At 42.5% G+C, this 18351-nt stretch overlaps 1 protein-coding gene across 1 annotated transcript in view; it reads right to left on the bottom strand.

Annotated features, from left to right (window-relative positions):
• LOC138513506 (solute carrier organic anion transporter family member 1C1-like) overlaps positions 1-18351 on the bottom strand; it is a 503198-nt gene that overhangs the window by 473064 nt on the left and 11783 nt on the right. The window contains exon 2 of the mRNA XM_069628421.1: positions 9448-9585. Coding sequence (XP_069484522.1) covers positions 9448-9567 — 120 coding nt within the window. The 5' untranslated portion in view covers positions 9568-9585. The remainder of the gene's footprint in view (positions 1-9447; positions 9586-18351) is intronic.

The raw sequence follows: 18351 nt of genomic DNA, 5'->3' as shown, positions 1-18351 counted from the left end.
CCCTTTAAGACGAGGACTACCAGGTGCCTGGAAGTTGGCCTGGCAACGCTGGTGTCCCGTCGTTACTTCATTGACCCGCCTCCGGCGTTGTGCTAGTGTGTTCACGTGATCACTATGCGCTCACGTGATTGTTTAAAAAAGCACCGCCTTGAATGACTTGTTGCTTCTGAACTTCCTGGTTTACAGTGGCGTTACTTTGTGCTTTTGTTCTTGATCACCTTTCCCTCCCTTGTCTCTCCCTTTTTGAAACTGCTCTCCCGTGTACCAGACTTTGGACCGTCCTTGGATTCTGCCTGTCTTCTGCCGTCTTGTTTTCTGGAAATTGTTCACTGCCTCCATTGTACTGCTTTGACCTCAGAACGTCCACGGACTATGAACTAGCCTACGTTTGTTGCCTTACTGATTTCTTCTCAGACTAGAGCCGCTTGGGAATATCTACAGACCTTGTGGATTGCTTGGGGATTTCGACGGACTTCATTGAACTGCTTTGGATTACGGTTTTCTTTTGGATTTGGTTGTGGATTTTCCTTTGGATTCGAACCTTGTGTTTATTGTAGACTTGAGACTGCCAATGTGTACATCTGAGGCGTCCTCGTTCCGTCGGGTTAGGTTTTTTTTTGGACTAACTGCATCTCACTACGGACCCACAGATCTTCACTGCCTCAGCTGCCTCAGTACAGTTACATTCACAGTAAGGGTGTAATCTGAGCAATCTGTGTTTGAGAATATTGTTTTAGCCTGCCAACCTCAGTTTGCTAGCTTTCATTGTTGCGTTTCAATATTCACAGGGGGAAACTGGTAGACTGCCTGACTAGCTCTCTTGGGTTTGAGTGTTGCTAACTCAAAGGTTAGTGCTCTGTTATTGATTGCTTACACTGCATTACTGTTACGGATTGCTGGTAACATTCAACACTTTCCTTGCAGTCGCTACCAGTCCACCTAGGCTCCTGTGTCGGCACACCTTATCCTGAGTACTGCAGCCAACTTGGTCTTCGTTTGGCATCCTATCTTTTGGCTACTAGATCGCACTGGTTGTTAGTATTCCAACCAGCGGGGTATATTAGTCAGAAGAACTCTTCGGCTACACTACGAGTGCAACCAATCGCCGAAAGATTAATCTCTGATTTGCTTTCCTCCTCGGTCTCAGGAGAGCATTTGTTTTCACGCCTGTATGAGATTTTCGTGCAGGTATGAAACCAAAGATTCCATTGGAACTCCTTGCTTTTACACAAGGTGTATAGCTGGTGGATTTCCCTGGAATCCATTCAAAAACACAGCCTGCAAAGTGTATTAGCAACCAGTTTTTAATTTTCATTTTATTTTACATTCTACTTTGATAGATAGCTACCCTGACTACAGGATGAAAATGATCTAATTTGAACTTCTTTAAATTGTTTGAACAATTTGCACGGGGCGTGCACGATCACCCTTTAAGTGTGCCTGCAAATATATTCTTTACCTGAAATAGCATTGTGTGTTAAATTTTTCTTTGTAACAGTTAAGGATTTGACTTACTGTCCTCCATACTGCATGCAAGCTGCTGGGTACTTGCTTTAAAAGCAACTCTAGCTTCCACAATCCAGCAGTAGGCTAGCAACTCTGCACAGGGAATTAAATGTACTAGCAGTCCCTACATTTACTTACTGGTTGACCAGGCGCACCAGCGCTGCCACACCTGAGTCCAGCCCGGTCTTCGCCAGTCTGTGCCGGATGCAATGCACGCCAACGCCTAGCAGTTAACCTTAAGCCTAGTGGACTAGGGTAATTGTAGGGTACAGTCACCCTATGCCACACATTGATGGTGAAACGAAACAAGACACTCATAACAAGCTTCAGGCTTCACAGAGTAGGTTAACTAAGGAACCACACACCATTAAAATGACATTGCTGAATACCCGTTCACTAGTAAAGCATTCAATTAATATACACAACTACATTCTAAAGGAAAATCTAGATATAATGTGCATTACAGAAACATGGCTAACGGACGCATGTGGGCCAAGTGTTAACATGGCTACTCCACCCAGTTTCAATTTCTTTGCTAAAAATAGTGAACAGGTTATGGGGTGGCATAGCTTTTCTGGTCAAATCTGATTTGCAGGTTCACAAATCCCATGCCAAATGTGCTGATTGTGAGATCAGTCATATTAAACTCATTCCTAATGACAACTGCTTCCTTAACCTTCTCTTAACCTACTGCCCACCAAGAGTTACGCCAAACTTCAATGAAAATTTGATACACATACTCACACCCCTAAACAAACCCAACAGTTCCACTATTTTACTAGGGGATATAAATCACTGACTAGGAGACCGCAGAGATAAGGAAGCCCGTAACTTGGAAAAACTGCTTAGCAGCAATAAGTTCAAGACTAGTAACACTGAACCTACTCATATAGGAGGAAACATTCTAGATTGGATTTCGGTGAGAAACATCACTCTGGAAATAACAAAGACGAGGGAATGCCCATGGTCTTACCACTGCTTTGTTGAGTTTGATGTACATCTGCCCAGGAAACCTCTTAAAATGATCTCCCTGCCTAAAAAAATAATCAGCAGAAATTTGAAAAAAAATCTGCTTGAGAACTGGAAACATGTCTCAACCAGATTATGCAAAGCAAACCACTCATAACTCTGATCCACTGGAGAAATGGGTAAACACCTACGACTCTCAAATCACAAGCGTTTTAGATAAAATTGCCCCATTAAAAAAATTTAAAAAATTGTGATAAAACCTGTAAGCAGGCTTGGTATACCACGGCCTTGATTCAGACAAAAATAGAAAAGAGAAGATTAGAATGGATGTGGGCAAAAAAAAACAGTCAGATGAAAATATGAAGGCATGGAAACTAAAGCGGTACGCATATAAACAACAAATGTATGACGAAAAAAATCTTTTATAACAATGAAATTGAATCTGAAGAAAATAACACTAAGAAATTGTTTGAAAGTTATCAAAATCTTGAAAAAACAAATTTAAAACCCCAGCAGTTCATACCTACTAACAAGGACTGCAGCACAGTACAGCAGGACTTTGCAGATAAAATTGCATCGGCACAAATACACATTTTGGATTCACTTAAAAATCTCACCAAGGATAGTCCTCTTCATACACTGAGCAAAGTCCAAAAAACTAGGAATTTTGTGTTTTCGAAATATCAGAAGAAGATATGCTCAAAACATTGAAAGCAATGCACCCTACTTCATGCCTCTGGGAGATACTATCTTTGAAATATGCTTTGCAAAACCTGAGTATTTTTGCCCCCTTCGTAGTTAGATTTGTGAACTCCTCGTCTAGACCGAAAAGTGTGCCTGATAGTAACTCCTCTTCCACAGAAACTCGGGGTAAATCAAAATAACCTGAGTAACCTACACCCGATCACAAACACATTTTTTCTGCTGAAAGTGATTGACAAAATTACCTGAATCCAGCTTCAAACTCATATGTAAAAAATACTAATATTCTTCATAAAAAACAATCAGGTTGTTCGCGCATCTCACGGCGCAGAAACCGCTTTGCTGGACTTACAAGCACATAGGCTGGAAACCATAGAGGAAGGTAAATCAGGATTATTAATCCTCTTAGACTATCCACCGTGTTCGATCTGATTGGACATATTCGCTTACTGGATTGTCTATGCACTTTTGGTCATTGCTCTAAAGAAACAACAAATTGGATAAGCTCCTTCCTTGGGAATAGGAGCTCTAGAGTGTGCTGGGGCAAAGCAACGTCTGGGTCAGAAAGGGTATATGATGTTGTCCCGCAAGGAGTCTGCCTACCACCTATACTCTTCAATATATCTATATTAAGCCCCTGTGTGATCTCTTGACAGCCTCAAATCTACTGTTTGCTAACTATGTGGATGGAAACCATAAACAGGGCACTGTACACCTCAATGTTATCGACAGTTTGATAAATAACTGGATGACACAAAATTCCATGTGCTTTAATCCAGCCAAAACAGAATTGATGATTTTTGTATTAACTCAGCTCAGAATACCTTTATATGAGAATTGAAAAAAATGACATAAAAATGAAAGGCAAAGTGAAAACACTTTTGTGTTTACATGAACGCTGCGGTTAACTCAGAAGCTCATGTGGATAGCATTGTTTGTAATGCACAATGGGCCTCATTACGACCCAGGCGGTAAGTTACCGCCTGGGCCGTGACTTTACCACCATGGCGTAAACTACGTTTACGCCATGGTGGTTGGCGGACTTACCGCCCCATTCCGAGGTCGGCGGGGCGGTAAGTCCCCAATCCCCATTTACCCTTCCCCATTCCCATTTTTGCCCCATAGGGCATAATGGGAGTGGGGAAGGCGTTAATTACGCCACCGTAAATTACGGTGGCGTAATTAACTCCATGGTCCCTTAGCGCCATGGATTTTAACACCTGCTAAAAGCAGGTGTTAAAAGCTCCATGGCGCTAAGGGACCTCGTAATTGGCGGTAAGGGGTCGGCGCAGCTAATGCTGGCGTTAACCCCTTACCGCCAGGGTCGTAATGAGGCCCAATATCATCTTAAGGTACTAAGACAAGCTAAACACCTCCGGACAAAAAAAAAAAAAGAATTGAGCAACTCTGGCTAGGGCAACTGTGATGCCCCGCCTGGATTATTGTAATGCCCTCCTGTTTGGGGCAAACACTAAAGACATCAGAAAATTACAAACTGTACAAAGCAAAGTGGTACATGTCATATATGACATCCCCAAAAAGGAACACATTACTATGGCCAGGAAAGAACTGGCCTGGTTGACAGTGGCTGACAGAATACGCTTCAAGGCACTCACCCTGACCCATAGATGAATGTACGGTAAGGCACCGGTTTACCTAAAGGGTAAAATGACATCATACGCTCCAACTAGGCAACTAAGATCAAGTACTGACAACAGGTTGTTAGTACCTAGGATAAAAAGGTGTAGATGGCTTGACCAAGCCTTTTATATACTCTGAGCTCAAGCTTGGAACTCCCTATCGATAAAACTGAGACAGGAAAGAAGACATCAGGTTTTTAGGAAACAAAAGAAAACACATCTTTTTGAATGATTTCCGTAACATTTGCCTTAATGACCTGATACTCCTATGCCCATTGAACTAAAAATGTATGTTGTCCCGTCTCCTTCTTCTTATGTGCTTATGTAGTGCTCTGATGCCTGTGGGCTTTGGCGCTTTATAAATAAATAAAAATAAATAATTTAAAAAAGGAGGCATGAAAATTGCATGCAGGGGACCAGCAACATGCACGTGTAAGCATTGGTGGTCTCCTGCATGGAATTACCATTATTAATAAAAATGACCTTGGCCCTCATTACGACCCTGGCGGATTTTTTCCGCCATCGGCGGACTTTTCCGCCATGGCGCAAAGTCCCTTTACGCCATGGCGGATGGCGGACTTACCTCCCCATTCCGAGGTCGGCGGGGCGGTAAGTCCCCATTGACCCATTTACCCTTCCCCATTCCCATTTCGGCCCCATAGGGCTCAATGGGAGTGGGGAAGGTGTTAATTACGCCACCGTACACTACGGTGGCGTAATTAACACCGAGGTCCCATAGCGCCATGGATTTTTACGCCCGCAAAAAGCGGGCGGAAAAATGACCATGGCGCTATGGAAACTCGTAGTTGGCGGTAAGGGGTCGGCGCAGCTAACGCTGGCGCAAACCCCTTAGCGCCAGGGTCCTAATGAGGGCCCTTGTGTGTTTTCTCAGTATCCTGACATGAGATCCGTGACTGCTACCTATGTCTACCACTACTTTGCAATTGCTTGGTAAGTCAAGGCTGAGTTTTATGGTGACATATAGTTGCTCTGTATTTAAAGCAATAGCATAATTCACAGGTACATCTCTAGTGTTCCTTGAGACACAGCTGGCACAACTAGTTATTCCCCAATGGATGTCAGTGGCTATCCCAAGATGCAACATCTCCTAACTACAGCTCTCGTCTGGACCGACAATCCTACTGAGCCGATTCCTGGTGTACTGACCTCCTGGGATTAATACATTCTACTGTGTGCAAGATCATAGTCCACTGTTAGGTATTAAACTGCATTGCACTTAGGAGTAGCCTGCAAATGCTTGTCATAGTGGCCTCTCCCCGAGCCACAAGTCTGACATGATACTGCTACTGGAGGGAGGGATCTGAGAGTTGGCATTGCAGAGGATCTGGTAGCAAGGTACTTCAACATCACTCTTCACTATTACATAGGCCACCCTATCTGGGTGCGATATGGCCATGTGCGTGTCCCAAGCTTGATAGTCCCAACCTGCACATCTTTCATGATGCCCAACAATGCCAACATATGCCTCAAGAGACTTGTTGAGAGCGGATGTGACCTAGCAGTTTTTGAGGTTGGACAAAGCCTGAATTCCATCTGATTTTCGCATTTACTAATGGGACGCTAGGATTAAAAAACAATTGTTACAAAGGTTGCCTAGAGCATTGCCAGAGGCTGTGATTCATTCAAAACATATTCAGTGTTGCACTTCACCTGAAATGCCATGCACCTGAAGCCTGTTATGACAAATTGTACAGTTTGCATGAGTTTTAGGAGTACACAATATTACAAGTATTGATGGAAAGACTTGACATACCATTGCTGAATCACATGTAGTGCAAAAACGTGAGTCCATCAGATGCATGTCTGTATGTTGCAATATCAATGGACACACTAGGCAACTTTATAGTGGTGGCCTGATGAGGTCACTAGGGTAGCACATTCATTGACTCTAAAAGGCTGGTGGGCTGGTGGGAGTTTGGGGCAGTGTTTTCATAAGGGTGTTTGTGCCCCTCTTGACCACCCCTTTATGGCACCTCTTTATGGTGCAACATTCACTCCATGAGACAACACAAATGGTCAGGAGAGCAATGTTCTACAACACAAAGAAACATTCCTCAATGTTGTTGGGTGTTCTCTCTGTACACTGTTGAAGAACCTTAAGTGATGCACTTACTGAGGAATTAGATAATATCAAGGGGTGGGGGTGGGCATAGGCACCTGATGGCCATTGATTCCTTATTGTTTGTCACACTGTGTGTGGTGCTTTAACTGAAGCGTGCAACCTGTGTGACTAGATATGCCTAACAAGTGGCAGCACCACAGTTCACTGCCCCTATGGTTCAGCCTGATGTGCTACCTGGAGCGGAACCTCCCTTTGACTGATACACACAAGCACATGCCAGTTGCTGGCATATTGCTCCAGCAGGCAGAACAGGTTTTCGCATAGATCATCTGTATAGTCAAAACTATGCACTAATCTTGACCTATTGCACATGCATTTCTTACTCTCATATAATTTCCTGTTTGCCCAAGATGCTAGGAGGACAGGCCCCTTGGTCACTATCTATGGTTATGTGGGCAGGAGGGACTGAGGCACTTTCATCAATCGCAGTTCCTTGAAGGAAAAGCTGTTCCTAATGAGGGAGACCATTCTTTGATGGTCTTGATAGTGTTGACCTTTCCATTGGTGATGGAACCCCATGGCAGGTTAACCCATCTAACACATCCTCAAGAGTTTCTTGGGTGCCGCCAGCATCGTCTTCATTCTCGTACTCTCCCTCGACTAGTGAGTGGCATGTCTTCAAATGCGTCCTCAACAATACCAATGTGCCACACAGCATTTGATTAGAATGTGTGAGTGAGTGGCTTCTGTGTAGCCCTGCACTGTACATGCTAATGATAGCAGTCCCCACTATGTGCACCTTATTAAAACATTTTCAAATATCCAACTCTATCTACACCCAACAATGACTCTGTCACACACAAAATCACATACATATCCCCACAGACTAACATTGCCAGCATGTCTTTCTCACAGATCGCAGAGTGCCCAGGAACCACACAAATGGTTGCAGTGCGTGATAGAAAAACAATAAAGTATAATACAAATATACACCAATGCCGATGCATACCTTTTTCATGCAACAAGTTCATAATGCCCTCATTTACCGCAATGTGCCATTTCCCAGTGATGCATGAATTGATGGTGCAGTACACATTAATGGTTTTGATAAATAACATTCCTCAAGTCGCCTTATTGGATATATTTATTAACAATTTAATATTTGGCTAAGAAAGAAACAGGTTTTTGGATAAAAAGTTGTCATTTGTTTATTGAACACAATGGACCATATTACATATTGGTACAAGTGCAGTTAGAATTAGGGAACACATTGCCCGAGTGCAAAGAACATATTCTTTCAATGCATTTTAGCACCAGTGTGATGCTTGCCACAGCCCTAGTGCTAGCGTGGAATTTGACCTGGTGTAAAAATGCATTGAAAGAATATGCTCTTTGTACTATGGCAATTTTACAATGCAAAATCTCTGTAATATGGCCAATATAGTCCAATTCCAATAATATAAAATGGGTTGATGATTTACAGCTGTAGTTTGGGTAAATGCCTAACGCCAATTAATATAATGGCCCTCATTACAACTTTGCCGGTGCGGAATTAATGTACCTGTATTACCCCATGTTTCCACACTGGCAAAGTACTATTGCTGATGAGATGGCCAGAATAACCTCCAGCTAAAAGCCCCCTTACTGCCAAAACATAGCCAGTGCTGGTAATACCAGCAATCCCCCCATGGAAAGGGGATTTATCACCATTATCGGCACTCGAATACGGTAAACATTTCACCAGACTGGCTACCGGTAACAGTATTACCATGTGATGGTATCCTGGGGATGCCGTTAAAGGCATAATTTTCCCCAATGTATTTAATTTCCATAGAATGCAGAAGCAACACTCAAAAGTATTGCCTTTGCTAATGTTTGTTTTTGGTGCTTATTGAGTATGAATGAGCACTGTTCTTGTTCTGTCTTCTGTTTCAGTTTTTGGATGTAAATGCAGTATTACATAGTATAGACAGTGGCTACGTTTAAGAATGAAATTGAAAAAGAACACATTCAACAATATAATGAACATTTAAATAAAAAAACTTTAAATTAAACTAAATATCCTAACAACAGCATTTTGCTATTGTAAATCTGACCAATAACAGAATCCAAAAGTGTATTTGAAAAGTAGAAAAATAATGGAACACCTATTTCTTTCTTTAATCTGTGCTAATTTGCTGTCATCCTGCACACATCTTTTTTTAAGAGACCCGTCATTTGTTAATGATAGTGAAATCGTTGCATAAACAGCATTGGTTGAACGGAGGGCACAACTTACAAAACTAGAGACAAAGTGGATTCCTAAGAAAATATATGCAAAACAATCACACACTCATATGCATGATTCCTTCATCTTGAAGTAGTAATACAGAATTAGAAACTTGTATCACTCTTTTAAAAAAGCATACTCACGTTTCTATGAGCTAACTCTAATTAAAAGTGCACAAAATCAACTCTTGCAAAACATTAAATATCATCATTGTGTTTCAAAGTTCACGCAAGTCAAATAAGGCCCAGTTAGGGCTATTACATTGTAAAGTAGTGTACCTTTAAGCTAGCAAAGCAAGATGGCTTCTTCTTAACTTGATCGGCAGCTTCATTGTCCAATTTCAAGGGGGAGTTCAGTACCGGCTCGCTGCCATTGTTTGAATCCCTTTCAACGGTCATGATTGCTTGATTTATTTTCTGTTAATCAGAAACACACAGTTCTTATTAAAACTAAACCTTTACAAATATATATATATATACATGTTTTAAGAAAAGATAAACATTTGACATAAATTAAAAGAGTAGGACAGCTAATGCCATCAACGTGTGCCCTAGTCCTAGATGAATTTGTACAGTAAATCCATGTAGGGTCGTTTATTCTTGTATTGATTATTTTAATGCTTATAATAGAAGGTGGATCTATTCATGTTGAAAAATATTGTAGCTGAAGACCAAAGTCATAGAGAAACATGTGTGAAATGATGTTGTGTGTACTTAGGTGGCTCTAGGGGTTGTCTTGTGTTGCACTATGAATTGTCACAACAGATATTGTTGTATTGCTTGAAAAGCACACAAAAGGACATTGCAGATAGTAGTTTGTGTTTAGAATGTTGGGAGCATGTTAGCAGAGTACATTGGTCACTCCAAACTATTGGATTAGATAATGATTTAAGAGGCTGCTAGGGGCACCCTGGTGAGAAGAATACTGCCATGTATGGTGTGAGATGCTGGATTGAGATCTATCTAGACTTGGATGTATGCAGTTGCTCCGTTTTTATTCACCCCTTATTTTTTGTTTTTTGTTTTTCTCCTTTTTAATATAGTCCATATGTAAACAGAACAATCAGTGGCCTGTAACTTATGCTGGTCGCCATTATGGTACAGGTACTAAAAAAGGAGTAAAAACAACATGAAACCATAAAATGATAATACCAAAAGATATCTTTAAGACATATTTGTGCTCTTGAAACTTAGATATATGAATCACAGGTTGCAGTGCAATAGGATCCTAGCCAGTCCAGGCATTCACCATATGACAGGCAAACGAGGGACAGACAAGCACATTGAAATTAATCTTGGTTTTCTCCTGATCACATCCATGGTCATGAAGGGGCGGCATTAAAGTAATCCAACATAAATTACAGTTTTCTAAAAGTATTTATCAGTATGTTGATTGTGCTAAATCACTTGTGGAACAGCCTATCAATCTCTAAAACACAAATCAATTAATGGCATTATAATTTAACAGAATACACTCCAGCGGTGTGTGCCTCTCATCTATATCACACTTTTAAAATAGAGTATAGATACTACTTTTGAATTTAATATGTACGACATTCATCTCACAATTTTGTTTTTTTAAAAGAGCTTCATGAATAGCGCATCAACAGTGCCCACTCACGTGCCTATCTAGATCACGTGCCTGACCTCTTTGGGTTGCTTACTCAAGCCTAGCCAGCCACCTAAGGCTTAGACGGACCAAAAATGCACACACGCATCACCTTATTATCTAAAATTCTTAGAACCTTCAGTACATTGACTATGGTCACAGAGGGCTTTCCAACCACAAAGTGCATTGAGGCCATACATATTGGGAAAGAGCGCTATATAATTAAGTACAATACAATACAATACAATATGCTCTGCACTTTGATATGGCAGTGTTTCTTGTTCAGGACCTAGCATCTATGACAGTAAGGTGGCCAGCTGATATTCTCTAGCTGCCGCCTGTGGGTCACTTTGGACTCCTAAATCACACTACAAACTCTTGCTGGGATTTCAATGCCCATTGAGAAAATGCGCTCTCCCGAAGAGTGATGACGCACAGGGAAAAAGTACTGTGACTAATGCTGGTCGAGATGTGCTTTTCCATAGCCTTGTCGGTTCCTGTAATTCCTCTGCAGTGCAGTAGGGAATGTGGTTCCTGTTTCTTACGTCATTCTTAGAGTTTGTTAGAAAGCATATATTGTATATGGCTTGCAAAGGGCAGAGGAACCCCCTACACAAGGGTATTTGTCTCAAATCGTTACACATATTTGGAGACTCAGCAGACCCGGTATCATCCGAAATTGGTGTGATTCGAGTTTAGCCAACTATGTTCTCTCATGGCTGGAAGATAATGCAGCCACCTAAGGACTCATATTTTGCCTATTATCCACTTGATTGGTGAATCGAGACGATAAAGGCTTTAACAGCATCGAGTCTGTGATGCCCGTACAAAGAATTTAAAATCTCAAGCAAGCAATGAAGAAGTTCTAATCGGAGAGAGTTCAAAGCCAGCCTCGCATTCTTGATGCTTCACAAAATGGAGAGGAATCCGATGAGGGCATTTCATTTATTTTGGGGTTCACCCACAATGATGCTCCTTCCGTGGCCTCTTAGATGTGGACAGTGGCCAGAGTTTCTAGCATTGGGAGCAGGGATACAAATTGAGGAGCAAATACACCTAGCAGCAGTTTTGCTGCTTGGTCAATATTGAATTGAGAAAATAGGTGTTGCCCATATCGATATTGCCTAAAGATTTGTACAATAGAGCAAAATGGTTTCACTTATTTTATTAATGCCAGTGTGACAGGGAATAGAGCATCTAAGTCTTCCTCAAAATTTAGCTGCGACCCTGGTACTTAGCAGTTTCTTGTTTATGAACTGTGGAAAACACTGCTCCAGTTTTCCATTGTGGACGAGGGGTCTTTCATTGAAGCAAAATACATTTATTTTAATGGTATGCAACAAAAAGGCCAAAGCTCTGATTACTTCCTTTTTGCCCCAGAGAAAAACTCTTTCGGTAGCATTGATCGGGCAACACCTGTGTGCTTGCTCCATGCCATATTACCTAAGCAGCAAAGGGGCTAAGAGTGTTTGCTCAATTTTTAGCAGCAGTGCAGACATTCGATAATCACGGTTTGTCCCGCCACATTGGTGATCCAGAATGATGCCAATACATCGGTGGGCGCCAGGTGATCCTCTTCCAAGAAACATGGGCAGTTGAATCAGTAATGTTCCAAGGGTACAGAACTTTCTTCATCCCAGCTATCAAAGGACAGAAGGGGAGGCCAAAGGGTGGCTTTCACGTGTGGCTGGATGCCAATCTGGGATGGGAATTAACCGATGTGTGCTCAAACTCGCCTGACCTACAAATGCTGCCACTCAAAACTGCTGTGGGAGAAAACATGCTGCTTTGCAATCTGTGTAATAGGCCACAGGGCTAGCAAGGAATGTTAACACTACACAACCTCCAAAGCATGGTCAATTCAAGTGGTCATCCTGAATTGTTAAATAACTGCACACTGGTGGCCGGTGACTTGAACCTCCAAATTGAACCTCTGAAAAATATAGTGTGATTATGGGACAATCAAGACCAGGTGTGGGGATATACCCAACCTTATTACTGATCCCCCTAAGAGAATCCAACCATTTGCAGAGGAATCATTCTGTCCTTTACAGGCTCTCAATCTTCATTAAGGACCAGCCGGCCAAATTGACCTTCAACGGGGGCCAGGGTCATCTCTAATTGACTATATTATGGTCTCGGCAATATATGGGAAATTGTTCAGGATTTTGAGATTCAAGTCAGACCGGAGACCACTACCCTTTGATTTTCAGCATTCTATTATTAAATGTGGGTAAGGAGGTAGGTTGCAATGCCACAAGCCAACATACTACCCCCCTGATTAACTAGGTGTGCAAATCAATAACATGGGACAAAATAAAAGATCACAGAGGCATATCTGCACTGTATAGTGCGATTCAAGGTAACCTGCAGACCATATGTAATGGCAGGGATAATGACACTGAAATAAAAGATCACAGAGGCATATCTGCACTGTATAGTGCGATTCAAGGTAACCTGCAGACCATATGTAATGGCAGGGATAATGACACTGAAATAAAAGATCACAGAGGCATACCTGCACTGTATAGTGCGATTCAAGGTAACCTGCAGACCATATGTAATGGCAGGGATAATAACACTGAAATAATAAAGGAGTTTGAGGACCTGAAAGTAAATCTGGTCCCGCACATCTCCATGCCCATAACAACTCTGAAAAAGAAAGTCCTCTTAGTCAATGGCTGGTACGATGACGCCTGTGCCACAGCAAAAAAAAACTTAATAAGTTGTGTCCTGCCAGATAAGGGGATGGGCAAAGAATGAGCTATGGTCCCTAAAATGGGAATATAAAAACCTGATTGCCCGGAAAAAGAGTGAATTCACTGCCAACCACTGGGTTTCCCTCACCAAAGCAATGATTGACAGAGATCATATCACATTCTGAAAATTGGTCTCCCTACTAGATTGCACGGGGAAGATATTCAGGAAGGTAATCCTCAATCAATTGCATAAAGGGGTTGATGAATACGATGTGCTGAGCGACCTGCAAGGCGGTTTTCATGTCAAACAGGGGACAATTGACCACTGTTCCATATTGTTTACAGTGAACCAGAATTATTTGGCAGTACGCAAAATGAAACTATATGCCCCATTTCTGGACCTAAAAGCCGAGTTTGACACATTGTCAAGGAATACACTATGGCAGATTCTAAAAAAACTTGAAATCCTCACTCAGCGTTTGACCTCCATAATGCTGCTATATGGGGAAAACCAAGCAGATGCATGTTATGGTCCGGGGGGGCAGAATGACACCTTCTCTGTTAACAGAGGGGTGAGGCAAGGATGTGTCCTTGCCCCCCACTATGTTTCCATCTACATTCAGGAGATAATAAACGCCCTGGTGTAGGGCGACCACCCGAAAGATGGCATCCCTGGAGATCCCTGCCATCTTCTATGTGGACAACGCTGTCATCCTGGCCACTACACCGATGGGCCGGAAAAACTCATTGAATATCTTTCTGTCAAAATGCAAAGACTTGCACCTCGAATTGAATGCAGGAAAAACAAAAGTCATGGTGTTCAAACCACAGACTGCCAAATATTGCTCAGACCTGATCCAATTCAACAATGTCAAGCTGGAGCAGGTCAAACTTTTAGACTATTTGGGTGTAAGATTTCAAGACTCGGGGCATGGTCACAACAAATTGTCAAATCTGGGATTACTCTGGAAAAATACAATGGGGCAATTCAACTGGCACACAGAAGGCACTGTAGCGGTGCAATATCCCTGGCTTTGAAACTGTAGAAGAAACAAACTGTACCCGCAGCCACTTATGGCATCTGCCAACATCAGGAAACTAGCAGGTATTGAGCACATAGGGCCTCATCACGAGTTGGGCGGTAATGCCGGCGCTAGTAGCGCCGGCGCTATTAGCCCTACTGCCAAACCCCCGGTGCTATTAGCGCCAGATCACGGGTTTGGCAGAACAGTTAGTGCCCATTCCCCATTGGGCCCATTCGGGAATGCCTCATTCCCCATTGGGCCAAAAGGGGAAAATTTGCGCTATTATCACCAGCGGATTTCCCGCCAGACGGTAATGGCGCCAAATTTGCTGCAGATTTCCCCCCAGCTCAGAGCTGGGGGGAAATCCGCGAAGGCCATGATCTGGCAGACCCTTAAATGCAGCGGTAATAGCACTACTGCCGTATTAAGGGTTACCGCCAGACTCGTGATGAGGGCCATAGTCTTTTAAAAACGGGTGCTTTTGCCGGCTAGCACTCCTTCATCGCTGTAACAGCTTGAATTTACCTAATCGAGTTCAAATCTGCATTACACTGGGAGTACCTATGGAAAACAGACAAATCACACATCTGAAACACACATTGAGTGTGGTGGGAATAAGTGACATGAGAAACCAATCTAGCTCCTGACCAGATATAAGGTTACGGAATTTGAAGTAGATACTAAAAATAAGAAGCAAAGAGAGATTAATGGACAAAGCCGCCATGCTAAAGCTGGCCCTGGATTATTTATCTCGGTGGCTGACAGATGATCAATACTTCTACCTTGACCACATTTTGCCTCCTTTTGAATGATCATTATACATTCACCTGAAACTTGGGACCCTACAGACCGCATCACAGGGCCCTACACAAATGCTTCTGCACTGTGCCCGATGTACAAATTAGCAGAAGAAACGCTAACTCACTATTTATTAGTATGCCCCTGCACAGTCATTCTGAGACTGTTATCTGAAGCCAATACTAAACGATCTGAGGATTCGCCGCACAAGTGATGCTGTCAAGCTCCTGAGAGAGTCTCTGCATCCACATGCCATTTTCGCAACTGACAGATATACCCAGAGAGCCTGGTTGCACAGATCAAAAGCTGTAAAGAATCCAGCGGCAGGATTCCAGCCTACTTAGCTGTATGGTACAGCTACCGGGGATGCGAGTTTACTCTCCCCGCTAGCACCCACTTGGTGGTGACGAGTTAGGATCCTTGGCCCACCTCAAGCTAGACTTAGGGCCTCATCACGAGTTTGGCTGTAACTGTTAAATCCGGCGGTAGCGCTATTACTGCCGGATTTAAGGGTCTGCCAAATCAGGGCTTAGGCCTGATTTGGAGGGAAATCTGCCGAAAATTCACGCTATTACCGCCAGCGGGAAATCCGCCGGCAGTAAGAGTGCGAAAATTCCCCATTGAGCCCAATGGGGAATGGGGAATTCCCGAATGGGCTCAGTGGGGAATGCGCAATACCCGTTCTGCCAAACCCGTGATCCCGGGCTATTAGCACCGGGTGGTTTGGCGGTAGGGCTATTAACTAGGGCTATTAACGCCAGCACTTATAGCTTATAGCGCCGGCGTTACCGCCCAACTCGTGATGAGGCCCTTAGTCTGTGTTTTTATTCATTTTACTGGCAGTTTGTATTTAATTATTGTTGCTGTTCTTTAAATTAAGGTTTTTATAAGATGATGCTCCATCTTTTTATCATATTTTTTGTCAATTGCACATTTATAATATTAACTTTGAAAACTGTATTGTATTTGTGCTGCCGCATAACTTAAAGGTTTTTTTTATGCCGAATAAAAGTTTGTTTGATTGATTGACTTTCCAAGATGATTGGAGCATTCTGTGATATTATTGTAAACGAAAGTGTTAAAGAGGCTGAACCATAACAATTACTGGCTTCAGTTCTAGTCTCTCTGCAATCTCAGGATAGCCACCTCTATACTAGCATTTCATTATATTACACAAAACGAACAATAACGAACCTCAAGATATTATATCACAAAGGGGCATCTGTGCATTAAATATGGCATGTGATTATTACCACCGGGGGGCGATCGTTCTAAGTCAAAAGACCTTTTTAAAAAAACAAAACAAAATAAGATCAATTTAGAAAGACAGCTCTGTGGCCACGGCACGCTAGGACCTGCAAGAGCCGTTTCGGGAATGTAAGGCAAGTGTATGTCTGCGTGTGAGTGTGTGTTGTGCTGGGAAGGGGCAGTGAGTGGGGAAAGGGAGGTTCGGGGGTCAAACCCCCCGATTAAGAATACGACCTGCAGCAGAGGGTGGGGTGGGGATCACCTTGTCAGGCGCAGGGAGGAAGGGGGCACAGAAAGTGATGTTGCTGCATTTTAAAGCCGACTCACAAAAGAACGAAAAAAATCGGTCTTTTTTGTGTTTGGTTTTTAAAATGCTATAATAACACATAGAAAGGGGTGATGACTCACAAATCCATTGCTTGTTTGGCTGCAGCCTCCCCGTATGTGACTCTAGATAAATTACTCATAAGGAACAAAGCTAACCATTTTGTGGGTTGGGCTGGCACCTAAGGCATACAGCGAAGGTGGTCATACAGGATCTGATATTATAATATGAATGACTAACATAAATATGAATTGTAAGAGGTTTGGCCTATAGCTACTCTTGAGATTTCCTATGTCTTTTCCCCTAATACTAAGGTGCCTATGGGCATCACGTATTCTTTTTATTGTTATTTATTTGTGTCCAATCACCTCAGTGCATTTGGCAATAAAATAACATCATATGAATTTCAGTCTCCTTTCGCATTACCCACATTAAATATCTGCATTTTGTGTTTTTTTAAGTTTTTAAACAATCTTGGTTAAAAGGGTGTAACCTTAATCTAATCTTGCCTTACCCTCATCTAACCTGTACCCGAAAATAATGTTCCACAACGGCCTCACAAGTCTTTCCCCTAACTCAATACGTATTTGAAAAAAGAAATTTGTATTAATTCTTAAGTGTGAAATCTTTTATTACAAGTATGGCGGTGCAGGAAAAAATTGGTGGTAACGGAATGACTGGCACTTTTCCCACACCGCCATACTATGAGTAAACTTGGCAGAATTACTGCAGCAGTAATACTGCCGGCGGCAATTTGGCCAAAAATGCTCCATAGAGTCCAATGGACTCTAAAAAGAATGGGATTAACTCTGCCACTGCCATGTGTAATATGGCGGTAATTCCACCGGAACAAGTGGAGGTAACGGCAGTTGTTTTGGGCGTAATTCAAGCCGATTTACCACTTTAATACCTCGTAATGAGGTCATTTGTCATTCAAAGTACAGGCAAAGTGGTTCAGGTCTAGTTCGGCTTCATGGTGTCATAAATAAAGCACCCATGGTTAGATTTTATGCTCTGTCTTGTGAGCTGCTGAGGGAGAGAGATACCATTGAAAGTGTGTTTGGTTTATAGAGAGGTAGAACAGGTACATTGTGCTTAGTATGGGGAGAGGTAGAAATACTGGGGAAGAGAGAACTCCAGTAACCACGTTCCATGACCTGCAAGAAGAATTCCTTGTCATTGACTTACTCGGAAGGAGGAGCTCATCCCAGAATGATTTGGTGTCAGGCAGGCAAGAATTGACCTTGAGTAACTCTCATAGAGTCTGCCGTGATCCAGAATACTAGTAGCTTGAAGAGAATCATCCGATTGTTAGGAAGCAGGCAAATGCATCTAGTGGCTCTAACTAAGTGTCCCTCCTCATTGTGAAGTCATAGAATGCTAGTGACCAGAACATCGTAGAGCTACATGTATTCAGGAGATTACGTGCAGTGCTTGTAACCGAGTGTGTCATCTTTTGAGATGGGACAGAATGCTAGT

This window comes from Ambystoma mexicanum, chromosome 12, assembly GCF_040938575.1.
Source record: "Ambystoma mexicanum isolate Mex_15411 chromosome 12, UKY_AmexF1_1, whole genome shotgun sequence".
Lineage (NCBI taxonomy): Eukaryota > Metazoa > Chordata > Amphibia > Caudata > Ambystomatidae > Ambystoma > Ambystoma mexicanum.
This window is presented reverse-complemented; position numbering and strand designations above follow the sequence as displayed.